Consider the following 27986-nt stretch of genomic DNA (forward strand, 5'->3'; position numbering starts at 1 on the left):
TTTTCTATCCATATAAAATAAGTATATGCATGTCCTAGCTTCTGAGTTTGATTAGTAGGCCGTTGAAAATGGGAACAAATTTTTTCCAAAATGCGCTGTGGCGCCCCCAGTGGTAGGATATACGCAAGAGGTTAACATGTCAATAAGTTGCATGGACTCACTCTATGTGCAATAATAGTGTTTAACATGATTTTTGAATGACTACCTCATCTCTGTACCCCACACATGCATACAAGGTCCCTCAGTTGAGCAGTGATTTTCAAACACAGATTCAACCACAAAGACCAGGGAGGTTTAACAATGCCTCAAAAAGTAGGGCAACTATTCTTAGAAAATACAGACTTTGAGCATGGTGAAGTTATTAATTACACTTTGAATGGGTGTATCAATACACCCAGTCACTACAAAGATACATGAGTCCTTCCTAACTCAGTTGCTGGAGAGGAAGGAAACTGATCAGGGATTTCACCATGAGGCCATTGGTGACTTTAAAACAGTTAACGAGTTTAATAGCTGTGATAGGAGAAAACTGAGGATGGATCAACAACATTGTAGTTACTCCACAATACTAACCTAATTGACAGAGTGAAAAGAAGCCCGTCTAGAATAAAATATTTCAAAACATGCATCCTGTTTGCAACAAGGCACTAAAGTAATATTGCAGAAATGAAAATGATACACTATTTAAAACAAACTTAAATAAATAACAAATGTTATATACACAATAAACAATCAAACAAAACAAACACATTTATTAATATAAAAATCCCTACCCTTTTTCCTAAACTGACCCACAACACATCCAAATGAAAAGTTACTTGGAGATTATTCCACATGATAGGGGCCTGGGAGGAAAAGGCAGATTTAGCCTACACTGTGGCTACACATGGAGTCTCCAGCATTAACCTCTAAAGGATTGGTGGGTACCCATCGGGACAGTTGAGCTAACATAGGCTAATGTGATTAGCATGAGGTTGTAAGTAACAAGAACATTCCCAGGACATAGACATATCTGATATTGGCAGAAAGCTTACATTCTTGTTAAATTAACTGCACTGTCCAATTTACAGTAGCTATTACAGTGGAATAATTCCATGCTATTGTTTGAGGAGAGTGCACAGTTATGAACTTTAAAAGTTATTAATAAACCAATTAGGCATATTTGGGCAGTCTTGAACATTTTGAACAGAAATGCAATGGTTAATTGGATCAGTCTTAAACGTTGCAAATACACCGCTGCCATCTAGTGGCCAAAATCTAAATTGCGCCTGTGCTGGAAAAATACATTATGGCCTTTCTCTTGCATTTCAAAAATACAAAAAACGCATGGTTTTTTATTTGTATTATCTTTTACCAGATGGAATGTGTTATATTCTCCAACACTCACTTCACATTTCCACAAACTTCAAAGTGTTTCCTTTCAAATGGTATCGGGAATATTGCTTCAGGTCCTGAGCTACAGGCAGTTAGATTTGGGTATGTCATTTTAGATGAACATTTAAAAAAAAGGGTGTGATCCTTAAGAGGTTGTGATCTAGTGTTGTAAACCGAGTTTATATATTTTAACAATGATGTTAAGTAAATTGATAGTTTATTGAGTAAGGCTTTATAAACAAAAACAGAATAATGAAGTGACCTACGTATTTTTAGCGAGGTCCAACCAACTTTATGATAAAGGATGCAGAGGTGAGTGTCAACTTGACTAACATCAACATGCTTTTTAAAAGATTGCTTTTTTGTCAATCCAGATAACCAGATATTTGTAGGTGGGGAAACGATCTATGCGCACACCCACTAACGTACTTATGCACAAATCATCAGTTACATTATTACATGATTTGGAAAATAACATTTACTTGGTTTTACCAGCATTTAGTACCAACTTCAGGTCAATCAAGGTAGTAAAAGCACATTGAAGAGTCAACAGAGCCTGAGCTGCCGTAGGGGCAGTAACAGTGTTCCCCCCTTGTTTTCAGTTTTTGTGTTGTGTTTGCTAGCAGAGGTGGCTTGCTGGCTGTCTGGCCTGCATACACCTCACTCTTTCCACCTCCCTGGTTAACAACAAGACCTAGGCCCTCGCACAGTTTTGGCTGGAGTCCTACCTCAAAACGCTGAAGCTGATCCCAGTCGACCTGCGAGCCCCAGTCTGTTTCCTGCTCCCCACACACTATACCCAGCTCAAAGTTAAGACATTTTAAACTGGAAAAAGAGCCAGTCACGGTTGTAACTAAACACCGCTCTCTTCTCCCTCTTGTGCTGAAAAAGGAACCAGTGTGTCCACTGCTTGGGCATGCCAAAGGTGAGCCCACAACGATTTGTCGCAAAGTTGCCCATCCTGCTCTGCTGAACTGGCACCGGAGCCTGTCCTGGATGGTCGTCCATGAGATTCTCGTGGTCAGGGCCGTTATGAACTCCCATGGTATGGCAAGGACATCAGCCTGTCCCCGACTAGTCTATGGCCAAGATGAGTCGGTGAGGCATTTGCTCTGGGAGTGCAGAGCTGGCAAGGACCTGTGGAAGGAAGCAGGCCCCCTGATCTCCCTGTGTCTGCAAGGAGGGGAGGACTTAACTCCTCAGCTCATGCTGTATTATTCCGAAGGAATAACTCTGGCTTGGTGAAGGAGGTGAGTTAGATAAGGATTCATCTTGTTTCCGCACAAAGGACCAAAGACAGCCTTTTTTACAGTGACTTTTTAACATGTTTTCATGTCTTACAAATGTTTAAACTTGTTGAATCATATGTGCACATTTTAAATGGCTTTTACAGATAGGATATATGTTTTATAGTACTTCTGTTCTTGGTTGTTTTAAATAAAGAACTTGTACTTTTAACAATTGTAAATGTAATATTAAATGCTGTTTTTAATGAATTTTATGCCGTTTGTTTGTGTACAAAAGATTCTGAAAAATATGAGGTTAGACACCCATGTAAGATATGTTAATTGATCAATGGCAAGACTGCGATCCTAATGTAATCCTCTCTGACCACATTGTGAAAGATTGTATATGTGATGAAGTACTATATGTCTTTGAACATAAGACAGTTTCCATCACCAATGTAACTTCTTGAAAACTTGTCTCCAGCATCAGTGGATAGAGTTACAGTGCCTTGCAAAAGTATTCATCTCCCCTTGGCGTTTTTCCTATTGTTTGTTACGTTACAACCTGTAATTTAAATTGATTTTTATTTGGATTTCAGGTAATGGACATATACAAAAAATAGTCCAAATTGGTGAAGTGAAATTAAAAAAATTACTTGTTTAAAAAAAAAAAATGAAAAGAAAAATGAAAAAGTGGTGCGTGCATATGTGATCACTCCCTTTGCTGTGAAGCCCCTAAATAAGATCTGGTGCAACCAATTACCTTCAGAAGTCACATAATTAGTAAAAGAAAGTCCACCTGTGTGCAATCTAAGTGTCACATGATCTGTCACATGATCTCAGTATATATATATATATATATATATATATATATATATATATATATATATATATATATATATATATACACACACACACATATATACACATATACACATACATACATACATACATACATACATACATACATACATACATACATACACACCTGTTCTGAAAGGCCCCAGAGTCTGCAACACCACTAAGCAAGCGGCACCACCAAGCAAGCAGCACCATGAAGAACGAGGAGCTCTCCAAACAGGTCAGGGACAAGGTTGTGGAGAAGTACAGATCAGGGTTGGGTTATAAAAAATATATATTAAAAAAAATATATAAAAAACTTTGAACATCCCACGGAGCACCATTACATCCATTATTTAAAAAATGAAAGAATATGGCACCACAACAAACCTGCCAAGAGAGGGCCGCCCACCAAAACTCACGGACCAGGCAAGGAGGGCATTAACAACAAAGAGACCAAAGATAACCTTGAAGGAGTTGCAAAGCTCCACAGCGGAGATTGGAGTATCTGTCCATAGGACTAATTTAAGCCATACACTCCACAGAGCTGGGCTTTAACCTCCCTGGGCAAGGTGGGACGTTTGCGTCCCACCCTAGTCAACAGCCAGTGGAATCGCGTGGCGCGAAATACAAATACCTCATAAATGCTATAACTTCAATTTCTTAAACATATGACTATTTTACACCATTTTAAAGACAAGACTCTCGTTAATCTAACCACATTGTCCGATTTCAAAGGCTTTACAGGGAAAGCAAAACATTAGATTATGTCAGGAGAGTAGCCTTCCCTGTAGCTCAGTTGGTAGAGCATGGTGTTTGCAACGCATGGTGTTTGCCCCCCCCCACGGGGGGCCAGCACAAAAAAAATAAAAAGAATGTGTGAAATGTATGAAATGTATGCATTCACTACTGTAAGGCTTCCACTAGATGTCAACAGTCTTAGAAAGTTCTTTGCGCCTTTTGTGGTAAACACAGACCGAAGGAGAATGCTGGTAAGCAGGTGACCAGAAAATCACTTGAGTTCATAGGGCGCTTTCACGTTAGAAGATCCAAAACGTTTTTTCAAGACAATGCATGGGTACGGATGGAATATTATTGAAGTTTGAACTTAAAATGGCCGTAAAGATTGATGCTATACAACGTTTGACATGTTTGAACGAACGTAAATATTCCTTTTTTTTTACTTTCCGTCATGAAGGTTTCCTCGCGGGCCCTACATTTTGAGTAGCCTACTGAACGCGCAAACAACATGGAGTTATTTGGACATAAATTATGAACTTTATTGAACAAAACATTTATTGTGGACCTGGGATACCTGGAAGTGCCTTCTGATGAAGATTTTTAAAAGGTAAGTGAATATTTCTTATGCTATTTATGCGTTTAGATGACTCCAAGATGGCCGGTGTCTATAATTGCCTGTTGTTTTTTTCTGAGCACAGTACTCAGATTATTGCAAAGTGTAATCTCCCAGTAAAGTTATTTTGAAATCTGTCAACGCGATTGCATTCAGGAGATGTTAATCTATAATTCCTTGAATAACAGTTTAATATTTTATCAACGTTAATGACGAGTATTTTTGTAGATTGTTGTGCTGATTCACCGGCTGTTTTGGGGGAAATACATTTTCTGAAAGTCACGCGCCACTGTAAAATGCTGTTTTTGGATATAAATATGAATTTGATAGACAATATATGCATTTTTTGTTCTAACATAATGTCCTAGGAGTGTCATCTGATGAAGATTGTCAAAGGTTAGTGCATAATTTTAGCTGGTTTTCTGTTTTTGGTGACGCCTGTTCTTGCATTGAAAATGGCTGTGTGTAATGTTTTGTCTATGTACTGTCCTAACACAATCTAACTTTATGCTTTCGCCGTAAAGCCTTTTTGAAATCGGACAACGTGGTTGGATTAATGAGATGTTTATCTATAAAATGGTGTAAAATAGTTGCATGTTTGAGAAATTTGACTGGAAGACACACAAAAGATCTGTTAATCTGTTAATCTCCCTCGGCCTTGGGCTCCAGGCAAGATCTCACCTCGTGGAGTTGCAATGATCATGAGAATGGTGAGGAATCAGCCCAGAACTACACGGGAGGATCTTGTCAATGATCTCAAGGCAGCTGGGGCCATAGTCACCAAGAAAACAATTGGTAACACACTACGCAGTGAAGGACTGTAATCCTGCAGCGCCCGCAAGGTCCCCTGGTCAAGAAAGCACATATACATGCCCGTCTGAAGTTTGCCAATGAACATCTGAATGATTCAGAGGACAACTGGGTGAAAGTGTTGTGGTCAGATGAGACCAAAATGGAGCTCTTTGGCATCAACTCAACTCGCCGTGTTTGGAGGAGGAGGAATGCTGCCTATTACCCCAAGAACACCATCCCCACCGTCAAACTTGGAGGTGGAAACATTATGCTTTGGGGGTGTTTTTCTGCTAAGGGGACAGGACAACTTCACCGCACCAAAGGGACGATGGACGGGGCCATGAACCGTCAAATCTTGGGTGAGAACCTCCTTCCCTCAGCCAGGGCATTGAAAATGGGTCGTGGATGGGTATTCCAGCATGGATGGGTACCCCAAACACACGGCCAAGGCATCAAAGGAGTGGCTCAAGAAGAAGCACATTAAGGTCCTGGAGTGGTCTAGCCAGTCTCCAGACCTTAATCCCATAGAAAATCTGTGGAGGGAGCTGAAGGTTCGAGTTGCCAAACGTCAGCCTCAAAACCTTAATGACTTGGAGAAGATCTGCAAAGAGGAGTGGGAACAAAATCCCTCCTGAGATGTGTGCAAACCTGGTGGCCAACTACAAGAAACGACTGACTTCTGTGATTGCCAACAAGGGTTTTGCCACCAAGTACTAAGTCATGTTTTGCAGAGGGGTCAAATACTTACTTCCCTGATTAACTTCTATGGGCTAGGTGGGATGTGAAATATCAGGGCGGCAAATTCAAAAACAACAAAATGTCATAATTCAACTTTCTCAAACATACAACTATTTTACACCATTTTAAAGATACACTTCTCCTTGATGTAACCACATTGTCCGATTTCAAAATGGCTTTACAGCGAAATCAAAACATTAGATTATGTTAGGAGAGTACATAGACAAAAATAATCACACAGCCATTTTCCAAGCAAGGACATGTGTCAATAAAACCCAAAACACAGCTAAATGAAGCACTAACCTTTGACAATCTTCATCAGTTGACACTCCTAGGACATTATGTTACACAATACAATACATGTATGTTTCGTTCGATAAAGTTCATATTTATATCCAAAAACAGAATGTGCACATCAATTTACAAAAATACTCATAACCGTTGACAAAATCTATAACAATTATTTAAAAAATTATAGATAGACTACTCCTGGATGCAGCCGCTGTGTCAGATTTTAAAATAGCTTTACTGAGAAAGCACATTTTTCAATTTTCTGAGTACATAGCTCAGCCATCACGGCGAGCTATTCAGACACCCGCCAAGTTCGGGGCAACCTAAACTCAGAATTAGTATTAGAAATATTATCTTACCTTTGCTGAACTTCGTCAGAATGCACTCCCAGGACTGCTACTTCCACAAGAAATATTGTTTTTGTTCAAAATAATCCATATTTATGTCCAAATACCTCCGTTTTGTTCGTTCGTACAGATCACTTATCCAAAGGCATAACACGCGAGCGCGGAACCAGAGACAAAAAGTCAAAATGTTCCATTACCGTACTTAGAAGCATGTCAAACGCTGTTTAAAATCAATATTTATAGTATTTTTAACGTAAAATTGTGATAATATTCCAACCGGACAATAGCGTATTCATTCAATGAGAAAAAGAAGGAACAGCGTGCTCGTGTGACTTCGCATATCCAATCCCTTTGTTGCCAGGCAGTCCACTCAGAAACTGAGCTTCTATTATCTGCCTAGTGACAGGAGAATGCTCAAACCACTTTCTGAATGCTTTAGACAGCCAATGGAAGCCTTAGGAAGTGCAACGTAACCCCACAGATACTGTAGTTTCGAAAGGGACTAGAAAGAACAACTACAATTCTCAGATCCTCGACTTCCAGGTTTACTTTCTCAGGTTGTTGACTTTGAGCTTCCGCTTCTGATGCCTAAACCTTGCTGCAGTAAAACCAGAACAGAGCCAACTGAGACCTGCTCTCCCTTGTCCCCAACCACCACAGCTCCCACTCGGGGAAAATACTCAATGTCAAGTCTGCAGGTGCACACCAAACAAGGCCCATGAAATCTATGTGAAGTGCAACCAATTTCAAAGACCTGGCAATTGCAGCATTGACCATATTTAGAGGTATCCAACTTTTGGCAACATAACCATCAACCACTTAAACAACACTTACACTACGGTTAATACAAATAGACATAATTAGATCACGCCCCCACCTACATTTCAAAGCGCAGTGTTGATTGTACCTTACATTCCAAATATTGGGTAAAACATTTACAGTGGCTTGCAAAAGTATTCATCTCCCCTTGGCGTTTTTCCTATTGTTTGTTACGTTACAACCTGTAATTTAAATTGATTTTTATTTGGATTTCAGGTAATGGACATATACAAAAAATAGTCCAAATTGGTGAAGTGAAATTAAAAAAATTACTTGTTTAAAAAAAAAAAATGAAAAGAAAAATGAAAAAGTGGTGCGTGCATATGGGATCACTCCCTTTGCTGTGAAGCCCCTAAATAAGATCTGGTGCAACCAATTACCTTCAGAAGTCACATAATTAGTAAAAGAAAGTCCACCTGTGTGCAATCTAAGTGTCACATGATCTGTCACATGATCTCAGTATATATATATATATATATATATATATACACACACACACATATATACACATACATACATACATACATACATACATACATACATACATACATACATACATACATACATACATACATACATACATACATACATACATACATACATACATACACACCTGTTCTGAAAGGCCCCAGAGTCTGCAACACCACTAAGCAAGCGGCACCACCAAGCAAGCAGCACCATGAAGAACGAGGAGCTCTCCAAACAGGTCAGGGACAAGGTTGTGGAGAAGTACAGATCAGGGTTGGGTTATAAAAAATATATATTAAAAAAAATATATAAAAAACTTTGAACATCCCACGGAGCACCATTACATCCATTATTTAAAAAATAAAAGAATATGGCACCACAACAAACCTGCCAAGAGAGGGCCGCCCACCAAAACTCACGGACCAGGCAAGGAGGGCATTAACAACAAAGAGACCAAAGATAACCTTGAAGGAGTTGCAAAGCTCCACAGCGGAGATTGGAGTATCTGTCCATAGGACTAATTTAAGCCATACACTCCACAGAGCTGGGCTTTAACCTCCCTGGGCAAGGTGGGACGTTTGCGTCCCACCCTAGTCAACAGCCAGTGGAATCGCGTGGCGCGAAATACAAATACCTCATAAATGCTATAACTTCAATTTCTTAAACATATGACTATTTTACACCATTTTAAAGACAAGACTCTCGTTAATCTAACCACATTGTCCGATTTCAAAGGCTTTACAGGGAAAGCAAAACATTAGATTATGTCAGGAGAGTAGCCTTCCCTGTAGCTCAGTTGGTAGAGCATGGTGTTTGCAACGCATGGTGTTTGCCCCCCCCCACGGGGGGCCAGCACAAAAAAAATAAAAAGAATGTGTGAAATGTATGAAATGTATGCATTCACTACTGTAAGGCTTCCACTAGATGTCAACAGTCTTAGAAAGTTCTTTGCGCCTTTTGTGGTAAACACAGACCGAAGGAGAATGCTGGTAAGCAGGTGACCAGAAAATCACTTGAGTTCATAGGGCGCTTTCACGTTAGAAGATCCAAAACGTTTTTTCAAGACAATGCATGGGTACGGATGGAATATTATTGAAGTTTGAACTTAAAATGGCCGTAAAGATTGATGCTATACAACGTTTGACATGTTTGAACGAACGTAAATATTCCTTTTTTTTTACTTTCCGTCATGAAGGTTTCCTCGCGGGCCCTACATTTTGAGTAGCCTACTGAACGCGCAAACAACATGGAGTTATTTGGACATAAATTATGAACTTTATTGAACAAAACATTTATTGTGGACCTGGGATACCTGGAAGTGCCTTCTGATGAAGATTTTTAAAAGGTAAGTGAATATTTCTTATGCTATTTATGCGTTTAGATGACTCCAAGATGGCCGGTGTCTATAATTGCCTGTTGTTTTTTTCTGAGCACAGTACTCAGATTATTGCAAAGTGTAATCTCCCAGTAAAGTTATTTTGAAATCTGTCAACGCGATTGCATTCAGGAGATGTTAATCTATAATTCCTTGAATAACAGTTTAATATTTTATCAACGTTAATGACGAGTATTTTTGTAGATTGTTGTGCTGATTCACCGGCTGTTTTGGGGGAAATACATTTTCTGAAAGTCACGCGCCACTGTAAAATGCTGTTTTTGGATATAAATATGAATTTGATAGACAATATATGCATTTTTTGTTCTAACATAATGTCCTAGGAGTGTCATCTGATGAAGATTGTCAAAGGTTAGTGCATAATTTTAGCTGGTTTTCTGTTTTTGGTGACGCCTGTTCTTGCATTGAAAATGGCTGTGTGTAATGTTTTGTCTATGTACTGTCCTAACACAATCTAACTTTATGCTTTCGCCGTAAAGCCTTTTTGAAATCGGACAACGTGGTTGGATTAATGAGATGTTTATCTATAAAATGGTGTAAAATAGTTGCATGTTTGAGAAATTTGACTGGAAGACACACAAAAGATCTGTTAATCTGTTAATCTCCCTCGGCCTTGGGCTCCAGGCAAGATCTCACCTCGTGGAGTTGCAATGATCATGAGAATGGTGAGGAATCAGCCCAGAACTACACGGGAGGATCTTGTCAATGATCTCAAGGCAGCTGGGGCCATAGTCACCAAGAAAACAATTGGTAACACACTACGCAGTGAAGGACTGTAATCCTGCAGCGCCCGCAAGGTCCCCTGGTCAAGAAAGCACATATACATGCCCGTCTGAAGTTTGCCAATGAACATCTGAATGATTCAGAGGACAACTGGGTGAAAGTGTTGTGGTCAGATGAGACCAAAATGGAGCTCTTTGGCATCAACTCAACTCGCCGTGTTTGGAGGAGGAGGAATGCTGCCTATTACCCCAAGAACACCATCCCCACCGTCAAACTTGGAGGTGGAAACATTATGCTTTGGGGGTGTTTTTCTGCTAAGGGGACAGGACAACTTCACCGCACCAAAGGGACGATGGACGGGGCCATGAACCGTCAAATCTTGGGTGAGAACCTCCTTCCCTCAGCCAGGGCATTGAAAATGGGTCGTGGATGGGTATTCCAGCATGGATGGGTACCCCAAACACACGGCCAAGGCATCAAAGGAGTGGCTCAAGAAGAAGCACATTAAGGTCCTGGAGTGGTCTAGCCAGTCTCCAGACCTTAATCCCATAGAAAATCTGTGGAGGGAGCTGAAGGTTCGAGTTGCCAAACGTCAGCCTCAAAACCTTAATGACTTGGAGAAGATCTGCAAAGAGGAGTGGGAACAAAATCCCTCCTGAGATGTGTGCAAACCTGGTGGCCAACTACAAGAAACGACTGACTTCTGTGATTGCCAACAAGGGTTTTGCCACCAAGTACTAAGTCATGTTTTGCAGAGGGGTCAAATACTTACTTCCCTGATTAACTTCTATGGGCTAGGTGGGATGTGAAATATCAGGGCGGCAAATTCAAAAACAACAAAATGTCATAATTCAACTTTCTCAAACATACAACTATTTTACACCATTTTAAAGATACACTTCTCCTTGATGTAACCACATTGTCCGATTTCAAAAAGGCTTTACAGCGAAATCAAAACATTAGATTATGTTAGGAGAGTACATAGACAAAAATAATCACACAGCCATTTTCCAAGCAAGGACATGTGTCAATAAAACCCAAAACACAGCTAAATGAAGCACTAACCTTTGACAATCTTCATCAGTTGACACTCCTAGGACATTATGTTACACAATACAATACATGTATGTTTCGTTCGATAAAGTTCATATTTATATCCAAAAACAGAATGTGCACATCAATTTACAAAAATACTCATAACCGTTGACAAAATCTATAACAATTATTTAAAAAATTATAGATAGACTACTCCTGGATGCAGCCGCTGTGTCAGATTTTAAAATAGCTTTACTGAGAAAGCACATTTTTCAATTTTCTGAGTACATAGCTCAGCCATCACGGCGAGCTATTCAGACACCCGCCAAGTTCGGGGCAACCTAAACTCAGAATTAGTATTAGAAATATTATCTTACCTTTGCTGAACTTCGTCAGAATGCACTCCCAGGACTGCTACTTCCACAAGAAATATTGTTTTTGTTCAAAATAATCCATATTTATGTCCAAATACCTCCGTTTTGTTCGTTCGTACAGATCACTTATCCAAAGGCATAACACGCGAGCGCGGAACCAGAGACAAAAAGTCAAAATGTTCCATTACCGTACTTAGAAGCATGTCAAACGCTGTTTAAAATCAATATTTATAGTATTTTTAACGTAAAATTGTGATAATATTCCAACCGGACAATAGCGTATTCATTCAAGGAGAAAAAGAAGGAACAGCGTGCTCGTGTGACTTCGCATATCCAATCCCTTTGTTGCCAGGCAGTCCACTCAGAAACTGAGCTTCTATTATCTGCCTAGTGACAGGAGAATGCTCAAACCACTTTCTGAATGCTTTAGACAGCCAATGGAAGCCTTAGGAAGTGCAACGTAACCCCACAGATACTGTAGTTTCGAAAGGGACTAGAAAGAACAACTACAATTCTCAGATCCTCGACTTCCAGGTTTACTTTCTCAGGTTGTTGACTTTGAGCTTCCGCTTCTGATGCCTAAACCTTGCTGCAGTAAAACCAGAACAGAGCCAACTGAGACCTGCTCTCCCTTGTCCCCAACCACCACAGCTCCCACTCGGGGAAAATACTCAATGTCAAGTCTGCAGGTGCACACCAAACAAGGCCCATGAAATCTATGTGAAGTGCAACCAATTTCAAAGACCTGGCAATTGCAGCATTGACCATATTTAGAGGTATCCAACTTTTGGCAACATAACCATCAACCACTTAAACAACACTTACACTACGGTTAATACAAATAGACATAATTAGATCACGCCCCCCACCTACATTTCAAAGCGCAGTGTTGATTGTACCTTACATTCCAAATATTGGGTAAAACATTTACAGTGGCTTGCGAAAGTATTCACCCCCTTGGCATTTTTCCTATTTTATTGCCTTACAACCTGGAATTAAAATATATTTTTGGGGGGTTTTTATCATTTGATTTACACAAAATGCCTACCACTTTGAAGATGCAAAATATTTTTTATTGTGAAACAAACAAGAAAAACTTGAGCGTGCGTAACTATTCACCCCCCCCCCCCCCCCCCCCCCAAAGTCAATACTTTGTAGAGCCACCTTTTGCAGCAACTACAGCTGCAAGTCTCTTGGGGTATGTCTCTATAAGCTTGACTCATCTAGCCACTGGGATTTTTGCCCATTCTTCAAGGCAAAACTGCTCCTGCTCCTTCAAGTTGGATGGGATCTGCTGGTGTACAGCAATCTTTAAGTCATACCACAGATTCTCAATTGGATTGAGGTCTGGTTTTGACTAGGCCATTCCAAGACATGTAAATATCTCCCCTTAAACCACTCGAGTGTTGCTTTAGCAGTGTGCTTAGGGCCATTGTCCTGCTGGAAGGTGAACCTCTGTCCCAGTCTCAAATCTCTGGAAGATTGAAACAGGTTTCCCTCAAGAATTTCCTTGTATTTAGCGACATCCATCTATCATTCCTTCAATTTTGACCAGTTTCCCAGTCCCTGCCAATGAAAAACATCCCCACAGCATGGTGTTCTCGGGGTGATGAGAAGTGTTGGGTTTGCGCCAGACATAGCGTTTTCCTTGATGGCCAAAAAGCTCAATTTTAGTCTCATCTGACCAGAGTACCTTCTTCCATATGTTTGGGGAGCCTCCCACATGCCTTTTGGCAAACACCAAACATGTTTGCTTATTTTTTTCTTTAAGCAATGGCTTTTTTCTGGCCACTCTTCCTTAAAGCCCAGCTCTGTGGAGTGTACGGCTTAAAGTGGCCCTATGGACAGATACTCCAATCTCCGCTGTGGAGCTTTGCAGCTCCTTCAGGGTTATCTTTGGTCTCTTTGTTGCCTCTCTGACCAATGCCCTCCTTGCCTGGTCTGTGAGTTTTGGTGGGCGGCCCTCTCTTGTCAGGTTTGTTGTGGTGCCATATTCTTTCAATTTTTTATAATGGATTTAAATGGTGCTCCGTGGGATGTTCAAAGTTTCTGATATATTTTTTTATAACCCAACCCTGATCTGTACTTCTCCACAACTTTGTCCCTGACCTGTTTGGAGAGCTCCTTGGTTTGCAATCTAACAGATGATGTGACTTCTGAAGGTAATTGGTTGCACCAGATCTTATTTAGGGGCTTCATAGCAAAGGGGGTGAATACTTACTCCAAATAAAAAGCCATTTAAATTACAGGTTGTAATGCAACAAAATAGGAAAAATGCCAAAGGGGATGAATACTTTTGCAAGGCACTGTACCATTATACTACATTATCCTCACATGTACCCTAAAAGGAACCAACCAGGACCATGTGAGTTCTTGTGTACTTTTGAAGGTGCAACCTTTGACCTTTTTGTACCCCACGGAACAGGACTGTAAAAAAATATGTTGAAGCAAGCACCAGAAACTAATTTGATTTTAAGTATACACTAGAAAATATGAAAATTAGAACGCAATAGAAAAGCAATATTAAAAAGACAGATTTATCAATAAACTAAGCATCAGATAATATAGCAATGAGTGTGCAGTGTATTCCAGGACTGACTACCTCCTCCCAGAACAATCCCCTTCTCTTGACTACCCTCCTCTCTCTCTTTCCCTTCCTCCTGTCCTATCTTGCGAACCATGCTAAACTCTCCTTCAATCTCTCCCCCTCCCCGTTATTCCACTCAATTCTAAAGCAACTGGCCAATAGAAATGAGGCGAGTGCAAAGGGAGGTTGGGACATCTGAATCTGAACATACAAAATGTTCAGGGCCTCCAGAGTTGAGTGTTGAGATTTGTTCAGGTATGTTCATCTAAAGAGAATATAGAATTTCAGCTCAATAATGGATAATTGTTTTTGTTAATAACAGTTTAAAGTTATTGGAAATGTAAAGATTTGAGGCAGCAAATCTCAGTATTGGAGATTTTGGAGCTGCAGAGAGTGTGTGAAAGCGCAGACCGCCCCTCTCTCTAGGGACACACACAAGTCCACCTTAATAACCCCAAGACATTCAGTTCTCACAACAACCCTTCACAGCATTTAATCCAGGGTCATATTCACTAGAGCACATCGCAGCAAAATGTTTTGCAATGGAAAATGAAACAGAACACCAGAGTAGTCCCTCCTGTTTGTCCATTTTCTTCCGTTTGGTACTATTTGGTAAAAGACCAAGTGCCTATAATGGCAAGAACAGCTCAAAAAGGCAAAGAGAAACAACATTCCATCATTACTTTAAGGTCAGTCAATCTGGAAAATGTCAAGAACTTTGAAAGTTTCTTCAAGTGCAGTTGCAAAAAACATTAAGCGCTATGATGAACCTGGCTTTCATGAGGACCACCACAGGAAAGGAAGACCCAGAGTTACTTCTGCTGCAGAGGATTAGTTCATTAGAGTTACCAGCCTCTGAAATTGCAGCCCAAATAAATGCTTCACAGAGTTCAAGTAACATACACATCTCAACATCAACCGTTCAGAGGAGACTGCGTGAATCAGGCCTTCATGGTCGAATTGCTGCAAAGAAACCACTACTCAAGGACACCAATAATAAGAAGAGACTTACTTGGGCCAAGAAAAACGAGCAATGGACATTAGACCGGTGGAAATCTGTCCTTTGGTCTGATGAGTCCAAATTTGAGATTTTTGGTTCAAAACAACTCCTTGTCTTTGTGAGATGCAGAGTATTTTAAAAACACACTTATTTAACCAGGAAAAGCTCATTGAGACCCAGAGTCTATTTTTCAAGGGAGACCTGGCCAAGAAGGCAGAAGCAATCAATACCTTACAGAATATATACAGTGCTGTGAAAAAGTATTTGCCCCCTTCCTGATTTCTTATTTTTTTGCACATTTGTCAAACTTAAATGTTTCAGATCCAAAAAATGTAATATTACACAAAGATAACACAAAATGCAGTTTTCAAGTGATGATTTTATTTATTAAGGGATAAAATCTATCCAAACCTTCATGGCCCTATGTGAAAAAGTAATTGCCCCTAAACCTAATAACTGGTTTTGCCACCCTCAGCAGCAACAACTGCAATCAAGCGTTTGCGATAACTGGCAATGAGTCTTTCACATCGCTGTGGAGGAATTTTGGCCCACTCTTCTTTGCAGAACTGTTTCAATTCAGCCACATTGGAGGGTTTTCGAGCATGAACCACCTTTTTAAGGTCACGCCACAGCAACTCAAATCGGATTCAAGTTCAGACATTGACTAGGCCACTCCAAAACCGTATTTTTTTTTTTTAAAGCCATTGGACTTGGTGGTGTGTTTTGGATCATTGTCCTGCTGCAGAACCCAAGTAAACTTCAGCTTGAGGTCACGAACTGATGGCCGGACATTCTCCTTCAGGATTTTTTGGTAGAGAGCAGAATTCCTAGTTCGATCAATCACAGCAAGTCGTCCAGGTCCTGAAGCAGCAAAGCAGCCCCAGACCATCATACTACCACCACCATATTTGACTGTTGGTATGATATTCTTTTTCTGAAACACTGTGTTACTTGTATGCCAGATGTAACGAGTCGCACACCTTCCAAAAAGTTCAACTTTTGTCTCGTCAGTCCACAGAATATATTCCCAAAAGTCTTGGGGAAAATCAAGATGTTTTTTTTTGCCAAAAGTGAGACGAGCCTTTTATGTTCTTTTTGGTCAGCAGTGGTTTACGCCTTGGAACTCTGCCATGGATGCCATTTTTGCCAAGTCTCTTTCTTATGGTTGAGTCAGGAACACTGACCTTAACTGCGGCAAGTGAGGCCTGCAGTACTTTAGATGTTGTTGTGGGTTCTTTTGTGACCTCTTGGATGAGACGTTGCTGCGCTCTTGGTGTAATTTTGGTAGGCCGGCCACTCCCGGGAAGGTTCACCACTGTTCCAAATTTTCTCAATTTGTGGATAATGGCTCTCACAATGGTTCGCTGAAGTCCTAAAGCTTTAGAAATGGCTTTGCAGCCCTTTCCTGACTGATAGATGTCAATTACTTTGTTTCTCATCTGTTCCTGAATTTCTTTGGATCGCGGCATGATGTCTTTCTTTTTGAGATCTTTTGGCCTACTTCACGTTGTCAGACAGGTTCTATTTAAGTGATTTCTTGCTTCAATAGGTCTGGCAGTAATCAGGCCTGGGTGTGGCTAGTGAAATTGAGCTCAGCTTTACAAAAAAATTGATAAACCACAGTAAATTCATGATTTAACAAGGGGGCAATTACTTTGTCTTACGGGCCATGAAGGTTCGGATAGCTTTTTTCCCTGAATAAATAAAATGATCACTTAAACTGCATTTTGTGTTTACTTGGGTTATATTTGAGTAATATTAAAATTTGTTTGATGATCTGAAACATTTAAGTGTGACAAATGTGCAAAAATATAAGAAATCAGGAAGGGGGCAAATACTTTTTCACAGCACTGTATATAAAAAAGTACAATACAACATGATCCAGCCTTCTTGGTAAAAAGAGTAGGTGAAAGGATGATCTCTGCATGTATAGTTCCCACAGTGAAGCATGGAGGAGGAGGAGGTGTAATGGTGCTTTGCTGGTGACACTGTGATTCATTCAGAATTCAAAGCACACTTAACCAGCATGGCTACCACAGCATTCTGCAGCGATACGCCATCCTATCTGGTTTGCGCTTTAGTTGGACTATCATACGTTTTCAACAGGACAATGACCCAGCACACATCCAGGCTGTGTAAGGGCTATTTGACTAAGAAGGAGAGTGAGGGTGCTGCATCAGATGACCTGGCCCCCACAATCACCTGACCTCAACCCAATTGAGATGGTTTGGGATGAGTTGGACCACATAGTGAATGAAAAGCAGCTAACAAGTGCTCAGTATATGTGGGAACTCCTTCAAGACTGTTGGAAAAGCATTCCAGGTGAAGCTGGTTGAGAAAATGTCAAGAGTGTGCAAAGCTGTCAAGGCAAAGGGTGGCTGCTATGAATAAATATAAAATATATTTTGATTTGTTTTTTTTAAACACTTTTTTGGTTACTACATGATTCCAAATGTGTTATTTCATAGTTTTGATGTCTTCACTATTATTCCACAGTGTAGAAAATAGTGAAAATCAAGAAAAACCATTGAATGAGTAGGTGTGTCCAAACGTTTGACTGGTACTGTATGCATAGTGTAATTGTTTATTGATGTGTTCATGCAGGGCTCATCTGCAAAAGAGATTGTGGTCTAAACATGACTCCCTGGCTAAATCAATGTTAAATAAAAATACATTGTTACACAAGGGTCATCAAGTCTTTGGCTACGTTAGATTAAAGGCTAGGAATGGTCATGTTTGAATATTCCTTCCTCTTGTTGAGTTAATCCCCAATCTGACATGACGCGATGCGTTACTGCTGGGCTGTAACAAAAATGAGCATGCCATATAGATCCCCGGATGAATGTATTGAGAAATCCAATAATATAGAACTTGACTATGCACACTGTTCATTCAAAGCAATAAGCAGTAAGAACTGAAGGAACAATGATTTTTAATTTCAAGTCATGAGACGGGAGGAGCAAGTGGACGAGGAAATATTTCTTACCTCCAGAACCTTCCCTGTGATGAACTGATTGCAGGACTCACACTGGACCCCAAAGTGGATCTGGTAGTCTTTCTCACAATAGGGGGTGCCATCCCTAAGAGAAAAGAGGATTGGGGGAACAAGAGAGTCAGGCAGACAGAGAGGGTAAGATCTGAACATTTCTAGTCAATAAACACTTAGATATTGGCTGTGATATAAGATGGCGCCAGAGAAGAAGGCTGACGTTTTAAATGTCCCCAACCAATTGTGTTTTTTTGTTTGTTTCTTTGCTTATTTTTTGTAACTTATTTTGTACATAATGCTACCGTATCTTATGACCGAAAATAACTTCTGGACATCAGGACTGCGATTACTCACCACGGACTGACAGAATCCTTTTTTTCTTTAACGAGTCTGATGTGAATAATATACTGCTCTCCCGGGAACAGACTCAGATCCCCGTGATTTGCGTGAAGAGAAGGCAGAGACAAGGGGCCAAAGGGCGGGCTGCCTTCTGAGAATTCATAGGCGATCGAATAAACCCCCACTTCCTTTCACTCTGCTAGCAAATGTGCAATCTTTGGAAAATAAAATAGATGACCTACGCAGAAGATTAAACTACCAACGGGACATTCAAAACTGTAATATCTTATACTTCACGGAGTCGTGGCTGAACGACAACACTACCAACATACAGCTGGCTAGTTATACGCTGTACCAGCAGGATAGAACAGCGGCGTCTGGTAAGACAAAGGGGGGCGGACAATGTATTTTTGTAAATAACAGCCGGTGCACGATATCTAAGGAAACCTCGAGCTATTGCTCGCCTGAGGTAGAGTATCTCATGATAATGCTGTAGGCCACACTATCTACCTAGAGAGTTTTTATCTGTATTTTTCGTAGCTGTTTACATACCACAGAAAGAGGCTGGCACTAAGACTGCATTGAATGAGCTGATTCCGCCATAAGCAAACAAGAGAACGCTCACCCAGAGGCGGCGCTCCTAGTAGCCGGGAAACTTAAATTTGTTTTTACCAAATTTCTATCAGCATGTTAAATGTGCAACTAGAGGGAAAAAACCCCCCAAAAACTCTGGACCACCTTTACTCCACACACAGAGACGCATACAAAGCTCTCCCTCGCCCTCGATTTGGCAAATCCGACCATAATTCTATCCTCCTGTTTCCTGCTTACAAGCAAAAATTAAAGCAGGAGGCACCAGTGACTCGATCAATAAAAAAGTGGTCAGATGAAGCAGATGCTAAGCTACAGGACTGTTTTGTTAGCAGACTGGAATATGTTCAGGGATCCCTCTGATGGCATTGAGGAGTACACCACATCAGTCATTGGCTTCATCAATAAGTAACCGATGACGTCCCCCCCACAGTGACTGTACATACATACCCAACCAGAAGCCATGGATTACTAAGCTAACATATGGAAATGTTTTAAGATGGTCATACCATGGATCATAGAGGTGAAAGAAACTCACACCTATTTAGGCGAGGTGCTGGTAGCGGAGTGGAACACTTAAAAAAATAAAGGAGAGCTGCACACTCTAGGAGCTCAGATGCAAAAATATTTATGTCCAACGTTTCGACAGACAAGCTGTCTTCATCAGGGTATACCATCATTTAGGTATTTGATTTGGAATTTTAGGACCCCTTTAGGTATAAAAAAATACATAACATTATTATTTCATGGTCTGATAAACACTGCTGTAGCTCGTTCACCTTCCACCGCAGATGTGGAAGGCCGACATAGGCAGATTGAGATGCAGCCCATGCAAAACAGATATCTCTATCTTAAACTGATGGATTTTGATGGGTATTTTTTTTTGTATTATGTTACTTAGATTAGAGTGTGTCAAACTCTTCAGGATTATTGGAAAAATCTTCCTTTAGGACCAATTTCTAAAATTGTGATTAAAAAAAATAGTGAATAACTAATGTCATTAACCCCCTAAGGTCGGTGTTCACGCCCCGCGGAAAGCTAATTAGCAACATTAAAACATCTCCATAAAAAGCTGTCAGTTTAAGCTAGAGATATGTGAGATGTTTCAGGAAACTAGGCGTATGTTGTGGGTCACTACTTCACAGGAAAGAGTAAACTTTTTAAAAATCAAAATGCATTTTTTGGCAGAAATGCCTTCTGAAATATGTGAACTTTCATGTGCCTTAATAACAAACTTGTATGCCATCTAAATATGAATATAATTGTTAAATTATGAGCCTAGATGTTTTAGCCACAGAAAAAGACAGCAACCTTCCCGCTAGCCATGATTGGCTGAGATAATGAGTGGGCTGGACATGACGAGAGATGAATTTGGATTGGTCTGCCATGTGTAGGTAATCCTATCTAACACTGCTTTAAAAAAAATATATATATATACACATACATATATATATACATACATATACATATACATATACATATATATACACACACACACACACACACATACATACATATATACACACATATATATATATACATATATACACACATACATATATATACACATATATACACATATACATACATATACATATACATATATATACATATATATATACATATATATATATACACATATACATACACATATACATATACACATATATATACACATATACACATATATACATACACACACATATATATCGCATAGCTAGTAGAACTGCATAAATGTTGCACTCCACTTTCTGGAGGACCGAGTTTTGAAATCAGTGGAATTAGAGTATAATAGCTCAGGAGATGGAGAAAACACCTGTCTCCGGATTACATCTTCATACTAAGGGCAACCATGGCATCCATGACAGGGGCAAGAGTCCATCCATGATGTACACGGGTAAGATAGTCTAACTCGTTACAATTTTAGATATTACACATTTCTAATTTTGACAGAAAGTTATTTTCATTTCAAGTTAAAGTGTACTGTTAGCTAACTAGCTCGCTAGTTAACATTACATGTATGATCTTATTATTCCTATCTCAGAGCCATTTGCTTGGCTAGTTATAGCCTAATGTTAGCTAGCTAACATTGAACCTGGTTGGTTATGTAACTGCAGATTCATGCAGGGTAGTATCGTCATGAGTTGGGATTATGGTTCATTGTTTAGCCTGCATGACTTAAAAGACTCCACTATGCAAGTATCAATTTCAATAGAATGTCACTGCTACAACTGTTGATAGATGTAGCTGGTAAATTCTCTCTAGCTATCTACGCCGATTTCAGAGCATGGGTAAAATAGTCTAGCAAGTTATATTTTCAGATAATACACGTTTCTAATTTTGACAGAAAGTATTCTTCAAGCTAAAGTGTACTGTTAGCTAGTTAACATTTTGTGTATGATATTATTCGTATCTCAGACCCATTTGCTTTACTAGTTATAGCCTAATGTTAGCTAGCTATCATGGAGCCTGGTTGGTTAGCTACAGTTCCTGCAGATTCATGCAGGGTAGAAATGTTAGTAATGTTATGAGTTGGGATTATGGTTCAATACCTAGCTACCTACATGTCCTATCAAAAGACAAGTAACCATTTCAATAGAATGCGACAACTGTTGATAGACGTAGCTGGTAAATTCGCTCTGGCTATCTACTCCAATTTCAGAGCACTCTCGTCTGAGTGTGCCAGAGCGCAGAATAACTGAAGAATTTACGAACACTCAACACCTGTTGAATATGGCCGGTGTCAGTAAATGTTGGCAAAAAAGTGTAAATTGTTGCCAGCAGCAGTTGCAGTCATCAATGCTCTGGGTAACATAACAACTGGCTAACCAGCTCTACTAGGGCGAGTAAAGTAGTTATTGAGCTGTTCTCTCATTTGTGTCTGGAGGTAGCTAGCAAGCTAGCCAACATTAGCCACTTAGCTTGGGTGCTTGACTGCTGTTAGGACAGAACGCTTGAAAAACTTGACGGTGTGAACGATGCTGAATGGGTGTAGACAAAGGAGAGCTCTCCAGTAGGAACCAAAACATTCAAAAGGCCACTTTTTTCAAAGTGAGGTTACAAGTTTCTCAACTTTCAAAGCAGAATTACTTTCCCATTGTTCCTCAAATGCAGGGTATGATATACAAGTCTGTAGCTCTGTGTCTCTACTTTAATCAAATGTAAAAAACAGAATTTCAAATGTTGCTACATAAGACGTTCGGTCACATATCTGCATTGTATGCGTCTCAAAATCGTTTGTAGCGTCCGAACAGTTTGGCCGACAAAACTATTATGACCCCTCTATGGGAAGATGAGACTTGCTCTAAGAGTACAGATTATTGTATGGGACTTAAACGTTTGAGAAAGATCACTTCACATTTTTTACTTTGAGTAAATGTATTTATTGGTTTCTTTACATTTTGATAAGAGATGAAAATGCAATGAATTGTAGGTTATTTGTCGATTTAAAAATGGAAATTTACAGATTTTAAGATTGTGTCATTAGATTTGGGGTGGGGTTCACTTTAAATGTAACATACCGAAACAAAACTAACTATGCAAGAGATTTTGCGGTAGGCAGAATGCATCGTAATAGGATTCTATTGCATTGACAGGGATGACTCAGGCCCATTCTCTACACATACGGGTGCGCCAGAACCAATCAGAGCTGCAGTAGGCCTATATGCAAATAGACCATTGCCATATATGGATCTGTGCCATTCCCTTTGAACTGGACTGTTTACAGCATGAGCAGTCGTGAATTTGCTTGTTTTGAGATCAAAGCGAAAGCTACATGTAGTGACGTGTGTACATTCGTTCATATTCATTGCTAGATAGTGAGTTATTAGCACAGTTATAGATCATTTGTAATCAGCAATGGGGGAGTGATTGCTTCCTACAAGAGCACAAAACGTGTGCATTTCTAGACATCTTTGAAAAGCGAGTCAGATAAAGAGGGGCAGTGTTGTATTTAGAGGCAGGCTTGAAAAAGCTCAGTAGCCAACAGGAATAGGGTAGCATAATTTGTCTGATTCTCTGTAATAATGGTATGAGAATAATAATATTTTACTTTGCAAAGTGGTTTCTTGCATTAAAAAAAAAGATAATTTAGTTAAAGCCACATACAAACATTGTCTCTTTTTTGCTTTCTTGAGTAAGGCCGCTCCAAAATGTTGGTGTTTCAGCCTAGTTCAGTGCTTTCTGTGGTGGAGGGGCAGCCAGCAGAAAATATGGAGCGTAGGGGTTGGTAATGGTAATGTTCTCTAGTTGCACCATGATTGGCTCAGTGTTCTGTCACTCATGGGGACACTACGTCACCGCAAAATCTATGGCTAGAGTTAAAAAATGTAAGCCCCTTGTGTGCTGCCATAGAGTTACATTAGAAGTGCCCATCCAAGAAGGCTCAAGGTAATTGGGCACAGATAAAATTACATCAAATCACGCTATATCTACCGTATGTTGACATAATTGGACTGATCATGTCAACATCATACTTTTTAAAATCTTAGCTAGCAGTCATCATGAATCAAATAGACAATATACTGGCAAATCTTTTTTAATCCTCTTCATATGAAGAGAGAAATTATGAAGAGAAATGGTATATAAAATGTATCGGTGCTCATCGGCCATTGGACATAAACATTACACAACAAGTTGGAAACCGTAAATTCAACAATGAGTGGTTTGGAAGGAATCAGTGGCTAACTGCAAGCCTTGCAAAGCAATCAGTAGCCTGCTATTCAGAGGAGTGGGTGTGTGGTCCAAGTCTGGGTTTAAGGGTCTCTTTTCCAAGTTTAAAATAATAAACATTCAACATTGGCCATGATGTCAATCCAGTATGACTTCTGCCGTGTTCAAAATTGGAATCTCGGAACTCAGGCTTCAGTGAGTTCAAGACAACTGCGAACTCAGAAAAAAAGCTCAGACTGGGAAAATACGTTTTGAACGCCCATACAACTCGGAATTCCAAGTTGGGAACTAGGGCCTCTTTCTAGAGCTCCGACCTGAAGATCACTGACGTCATGATTCGTTCTTGTTTTTTTCCCCAGAGTTCCCAGTTGTCTTGAAAGCACCATAAATCCAGAGAATGCCAGACTTGAATAAAAAAGTTTTATGACAAAACTTGCCCACGAAGGACCAAATAAAATAAAAATGTATTGGTCACATACACATGGTTAGCAGATGATAATGCGGGTGTAGTGAAATGCTTGTGCTTCTAGTTCCTACAGTGCAGTAATATCTAACAAGTAATTTAACAAATTCACAATGATTACCTTATACACACAAATGTAAATGGATGGAATAAGAATATGTACATATAAATATATTGATGTGCGATGGCCGTGCGGCATAGGCAAGATGCAATAGATGGTACAAAATACTGTATACAGTTGAAGTCGGAAGTTTACATACACCTTAGCCAAATACATTTAAACACAGTTTCACAATTCCTGACATTTAATTCAGGTTATGTCGATATAGGACTCGTTTTACTGTGGATATAGATACTTTTGAACCCGTTCCCTCCAGCATCTTCACAAAGTCCTTTGCTGTTGTTAAGGGATTGATTTGCACTTTTCGCACCAAAGTACGTTCATCTCTAGGAGACACAATGCGCCTCCTTCCTGAGCGTTATGACGGCTGCGGGGTCCCATGGTGTTTATACTTGCGTACTATTGTTTGTACAGATGAACGTGGTACCTTCAGGCATTTGGAAATTGCTCCCAAGGATGAACCAGACTTGTGGAGGTCTACAATTTGTTTTCTGAGGTCTTGGCTGATTTCTTTAGATTTTCTCATGTCAAGCAAAGAGGCACTGAGTTTGAAGGTAGGAAATACATCCACACTACGATTTGCAACTGCACATGGGGACAAAGATCATACTTTTCTGAGAAATGTCCTCTGGTCTGATGAAACAAAAATAAACTGTTTTGTCTTGGATGATTTCTTTTGATTTTCCCATGATGTCAAGCAAAGAGGCACTGAGTTTGAAGGTAGGCCTTGCCTATCAGAAGCTTCTAAAGCCATGACATAATTTTCTGGAATTTTCCATGCTGTTTAAAGGCACAGTCAACATAGTGTATGTAAACTTGAATTGTGGAATTGTGATACAGTGAATTATAAGTGAAATAATCTGTCTGTAAACAATTGTTGGAAAAATGACTTGTGTCATGCACAAAGTAGATGTCCTAACCGACTTTCCACAAATGTATTGTTAACAAACGATAGTTTTGGCGTGGTTGAAAAACGAGTTTTAATGACTCCAACCTAAGTGTATGTAAATTTCCGACTTCAACTGTAAATCATGCGTGTAAATAACTTGTGTGTAAGCAGTATATAAGAGAACGAATGGGACTGCCCTGGTGAAGCTCACTTCAGCCCTGTACTTTATGCATCTGAGTTTCACTGTGACCTCTTCAGCTTGTTGTTATTAGAGTTATTCATTTAAGATTGACTTCGAGTGTCTCGTGTAGAATTTCCACAACAATTGCACAAACTGCATGATTGATTCTGCCTGCCGAGCTTTCTAGTGAGGGTCTGCAAGAAAAACCAGTGCCACATTTTATGAAGTGTGAGGGAAATTCCTGGAATGAAGGGTTTGAAAGTGTCTGTGGTTGTGTGCATTGATTTTGTGTACTTACTCCTTTGATAGTTTAAGTAATAACGAAATTAATAAAATGTTATGATAATTATCAGAGTGAGTGATAAGAGTAGGGAATGTGGTGGACATTTGTTTGTGCTTTTCTAAAAACTATTTCTGTGTTCATGCAAGTGACTGATTGAACGTGCCTGAGAGGAATCCTCACTATCAGTATCTGCAATTGGCAGTACGCCCAGAACCTTGTTTTGAGAATGAAAGTGATATCTCAGTTTCAAAGTCTCAGCTTGGAGAGAAGAAGCCTTGTGGGCTATTGGTCTGTCACATGCATGAATCAAACGTTAATTAATGATTAATTCATTATGAATATTTTAAATCATGCAAATATAACTTGTCTGTGTAAGTAGTATATTAGAGAACACACGGGACAGGCCCTGGTGAAGCTCACTTCAGACCGGTACGTTATCCATCTAAGTTTGAGCGTGACCCCTCCAGCTTGCTGTTAATAAACAATGATTCATTTAGATTGACTTCAGGTGTCCCTGGTGGTAATTTCGATGACAATCCCATCTGCCAACTTCTGTATGTAGCGTCTGAACAGTTTGGTTACATACTAATGACCCCTCTGTGGAAATGTGAGACTCTTTCCAAAGAAGGTGAGACTCTTTTCACCGACATCTACATGTTGATTGTTTTGCTCTAGGATGCCCACAGGCCTCACAAGATCCCCCGGTACCAGATGAAAAAAAATGAATGTAAGTACTGTATATTCTATATTGAGACCGTTTAGTGCACAAGGGGTTAAATGCATGTAAAAAATATAACAACTATTTCCTGATCTTTCTTATATCTCTCAGATACAGGACAGACACTTCAGAATAAACTTCCTTTAGATTTTTTTTGGGGGGGACTATCTGTTATTCAATGCGTTTGTATTGGCTAATAGCAGTAATGCAAAATTAAAATGTTTCAAATAATATTTGTATATTTTTTTTACTTCTTAAAGTTCAAAATCAAATAGCAAAATTATATTTGTTGTGACCTTAAAACAATTCCATATAGCTTAGTCGAACGCCCCAATATTTGAAATTTCACCTATTATAAGGTCATAATTTCATATACCCAATCAGCCTACTATTTAGAAGGGAAACACAGGTCTTTGGATACCTGAGAGAAAGAGAGAGGGGGAGGGTATAGAGATTAAGAGAGGGTTGAGTGTGTTGCAGTTGATGATTACTCACTTGCTGATGTACTCCCCGCTCAGCACTTTGCCACAGGTCTTGCACTTGAAGCAGCCAAGGTGCCACTGTCTTTCCAGAGCCATTAGGGCCTGGCCATTCTTAATGTCCCTACCACAGCCTGCACAGTCTGAAACACACAAACACACTTTTAGCATGATCAGAAAGACAGAGCAGACATGGCATACACAAAAGCGCACACACACACCTCTGATTTATCTTTAAAATTCAACCGTTAGCTGGCGATGTGAGCTAATAGAACAAAACTCCTCATTCATTTGTCCAAGGGCACAAAGTGATTTATGTTTTCAATATAACACTATCAATACATGAGGCTCCAGGTGTTTTTTACCCATAAAATACTGATTATATAAATACATGAAGGTAATTGTAACGATGTGCGCTGACAGTCGTCAAGCAAGTTCAGGGAGTGAGTGTTAATAAATAAACACAACATAATACAAAACAAGAAACACGAACACACAGAAATGAAACTGAAACAGAAACAATAACGCCTGGAGAAGGAACCAAAGGGAGTGACATATATAGGGAAGGTAATTGTGGAAGTGATGGAGTCCAGGTGAGTCTGATGACGCGCAGGTGCGCGTAACAGTGGTGACAGGTGTGCGCCATAATGAGCAGCCTGGTGACCTAGAGGTCGGAAAGGAAGCACACGTGACAGTAATAACAACATAAACTCAGCAAAAAAAGAAACATCCCTTTTTCAGGACCCTCTCTTTCAAAGATCATTTGTAAAAATCCAAATAACTTCACATATCTTCATTGCAAAGGGTTTTAACACTGTTTCCCATGCTTGTTCAATGAACCATAAACAATTAATGAACATGCACCTGTGGAACGGTCGTTACGACACTTACAGCTTGC

The 27986-nt window shown here is 39.8% G+C and overlaps 1 protein-coding gene across 1 annotated transcript in view; it reads right to left on the bottom strand.

Moving 5' to 3' along the window:
• ablim1b (actin binding LIM protein 1b) overlaps positions 1-27986 on the bottom strand; it is a 90791-nt gene that overhangs the window by 15008 nt on the left and 47797 nt on the right. The window contains exons 5-6 of the mRNA XM_029764184.1: positions 27105-27231; positions 18351-18444 (exon numbers count right to left, since the gene is read on the bottom strand). Of these exons, the coding sequence (XP_029620044.1) occupies positions 18351-18444; positions 27105-27231 (221 nt within the window). The remainder of the gene's footprint in view (positions 1-18350; positions 18445-27104; positions 27232-27986) is intronic.

The sequence above is a fragment of the Salmo trutta genome, chromosome 10 (assembly GCF_901001165.1).
Source record: "Salmo trutta chromosome 10, fSalTru1.1, whole genome shotgun sequence".
NCBI classification, from domain to species: domain Eukaryota; kingdom Metazoa; phylum Chordata; class Actinopteri; order Salmoniformes; family Salmonidae; genus Salmo; species Salmo trutta.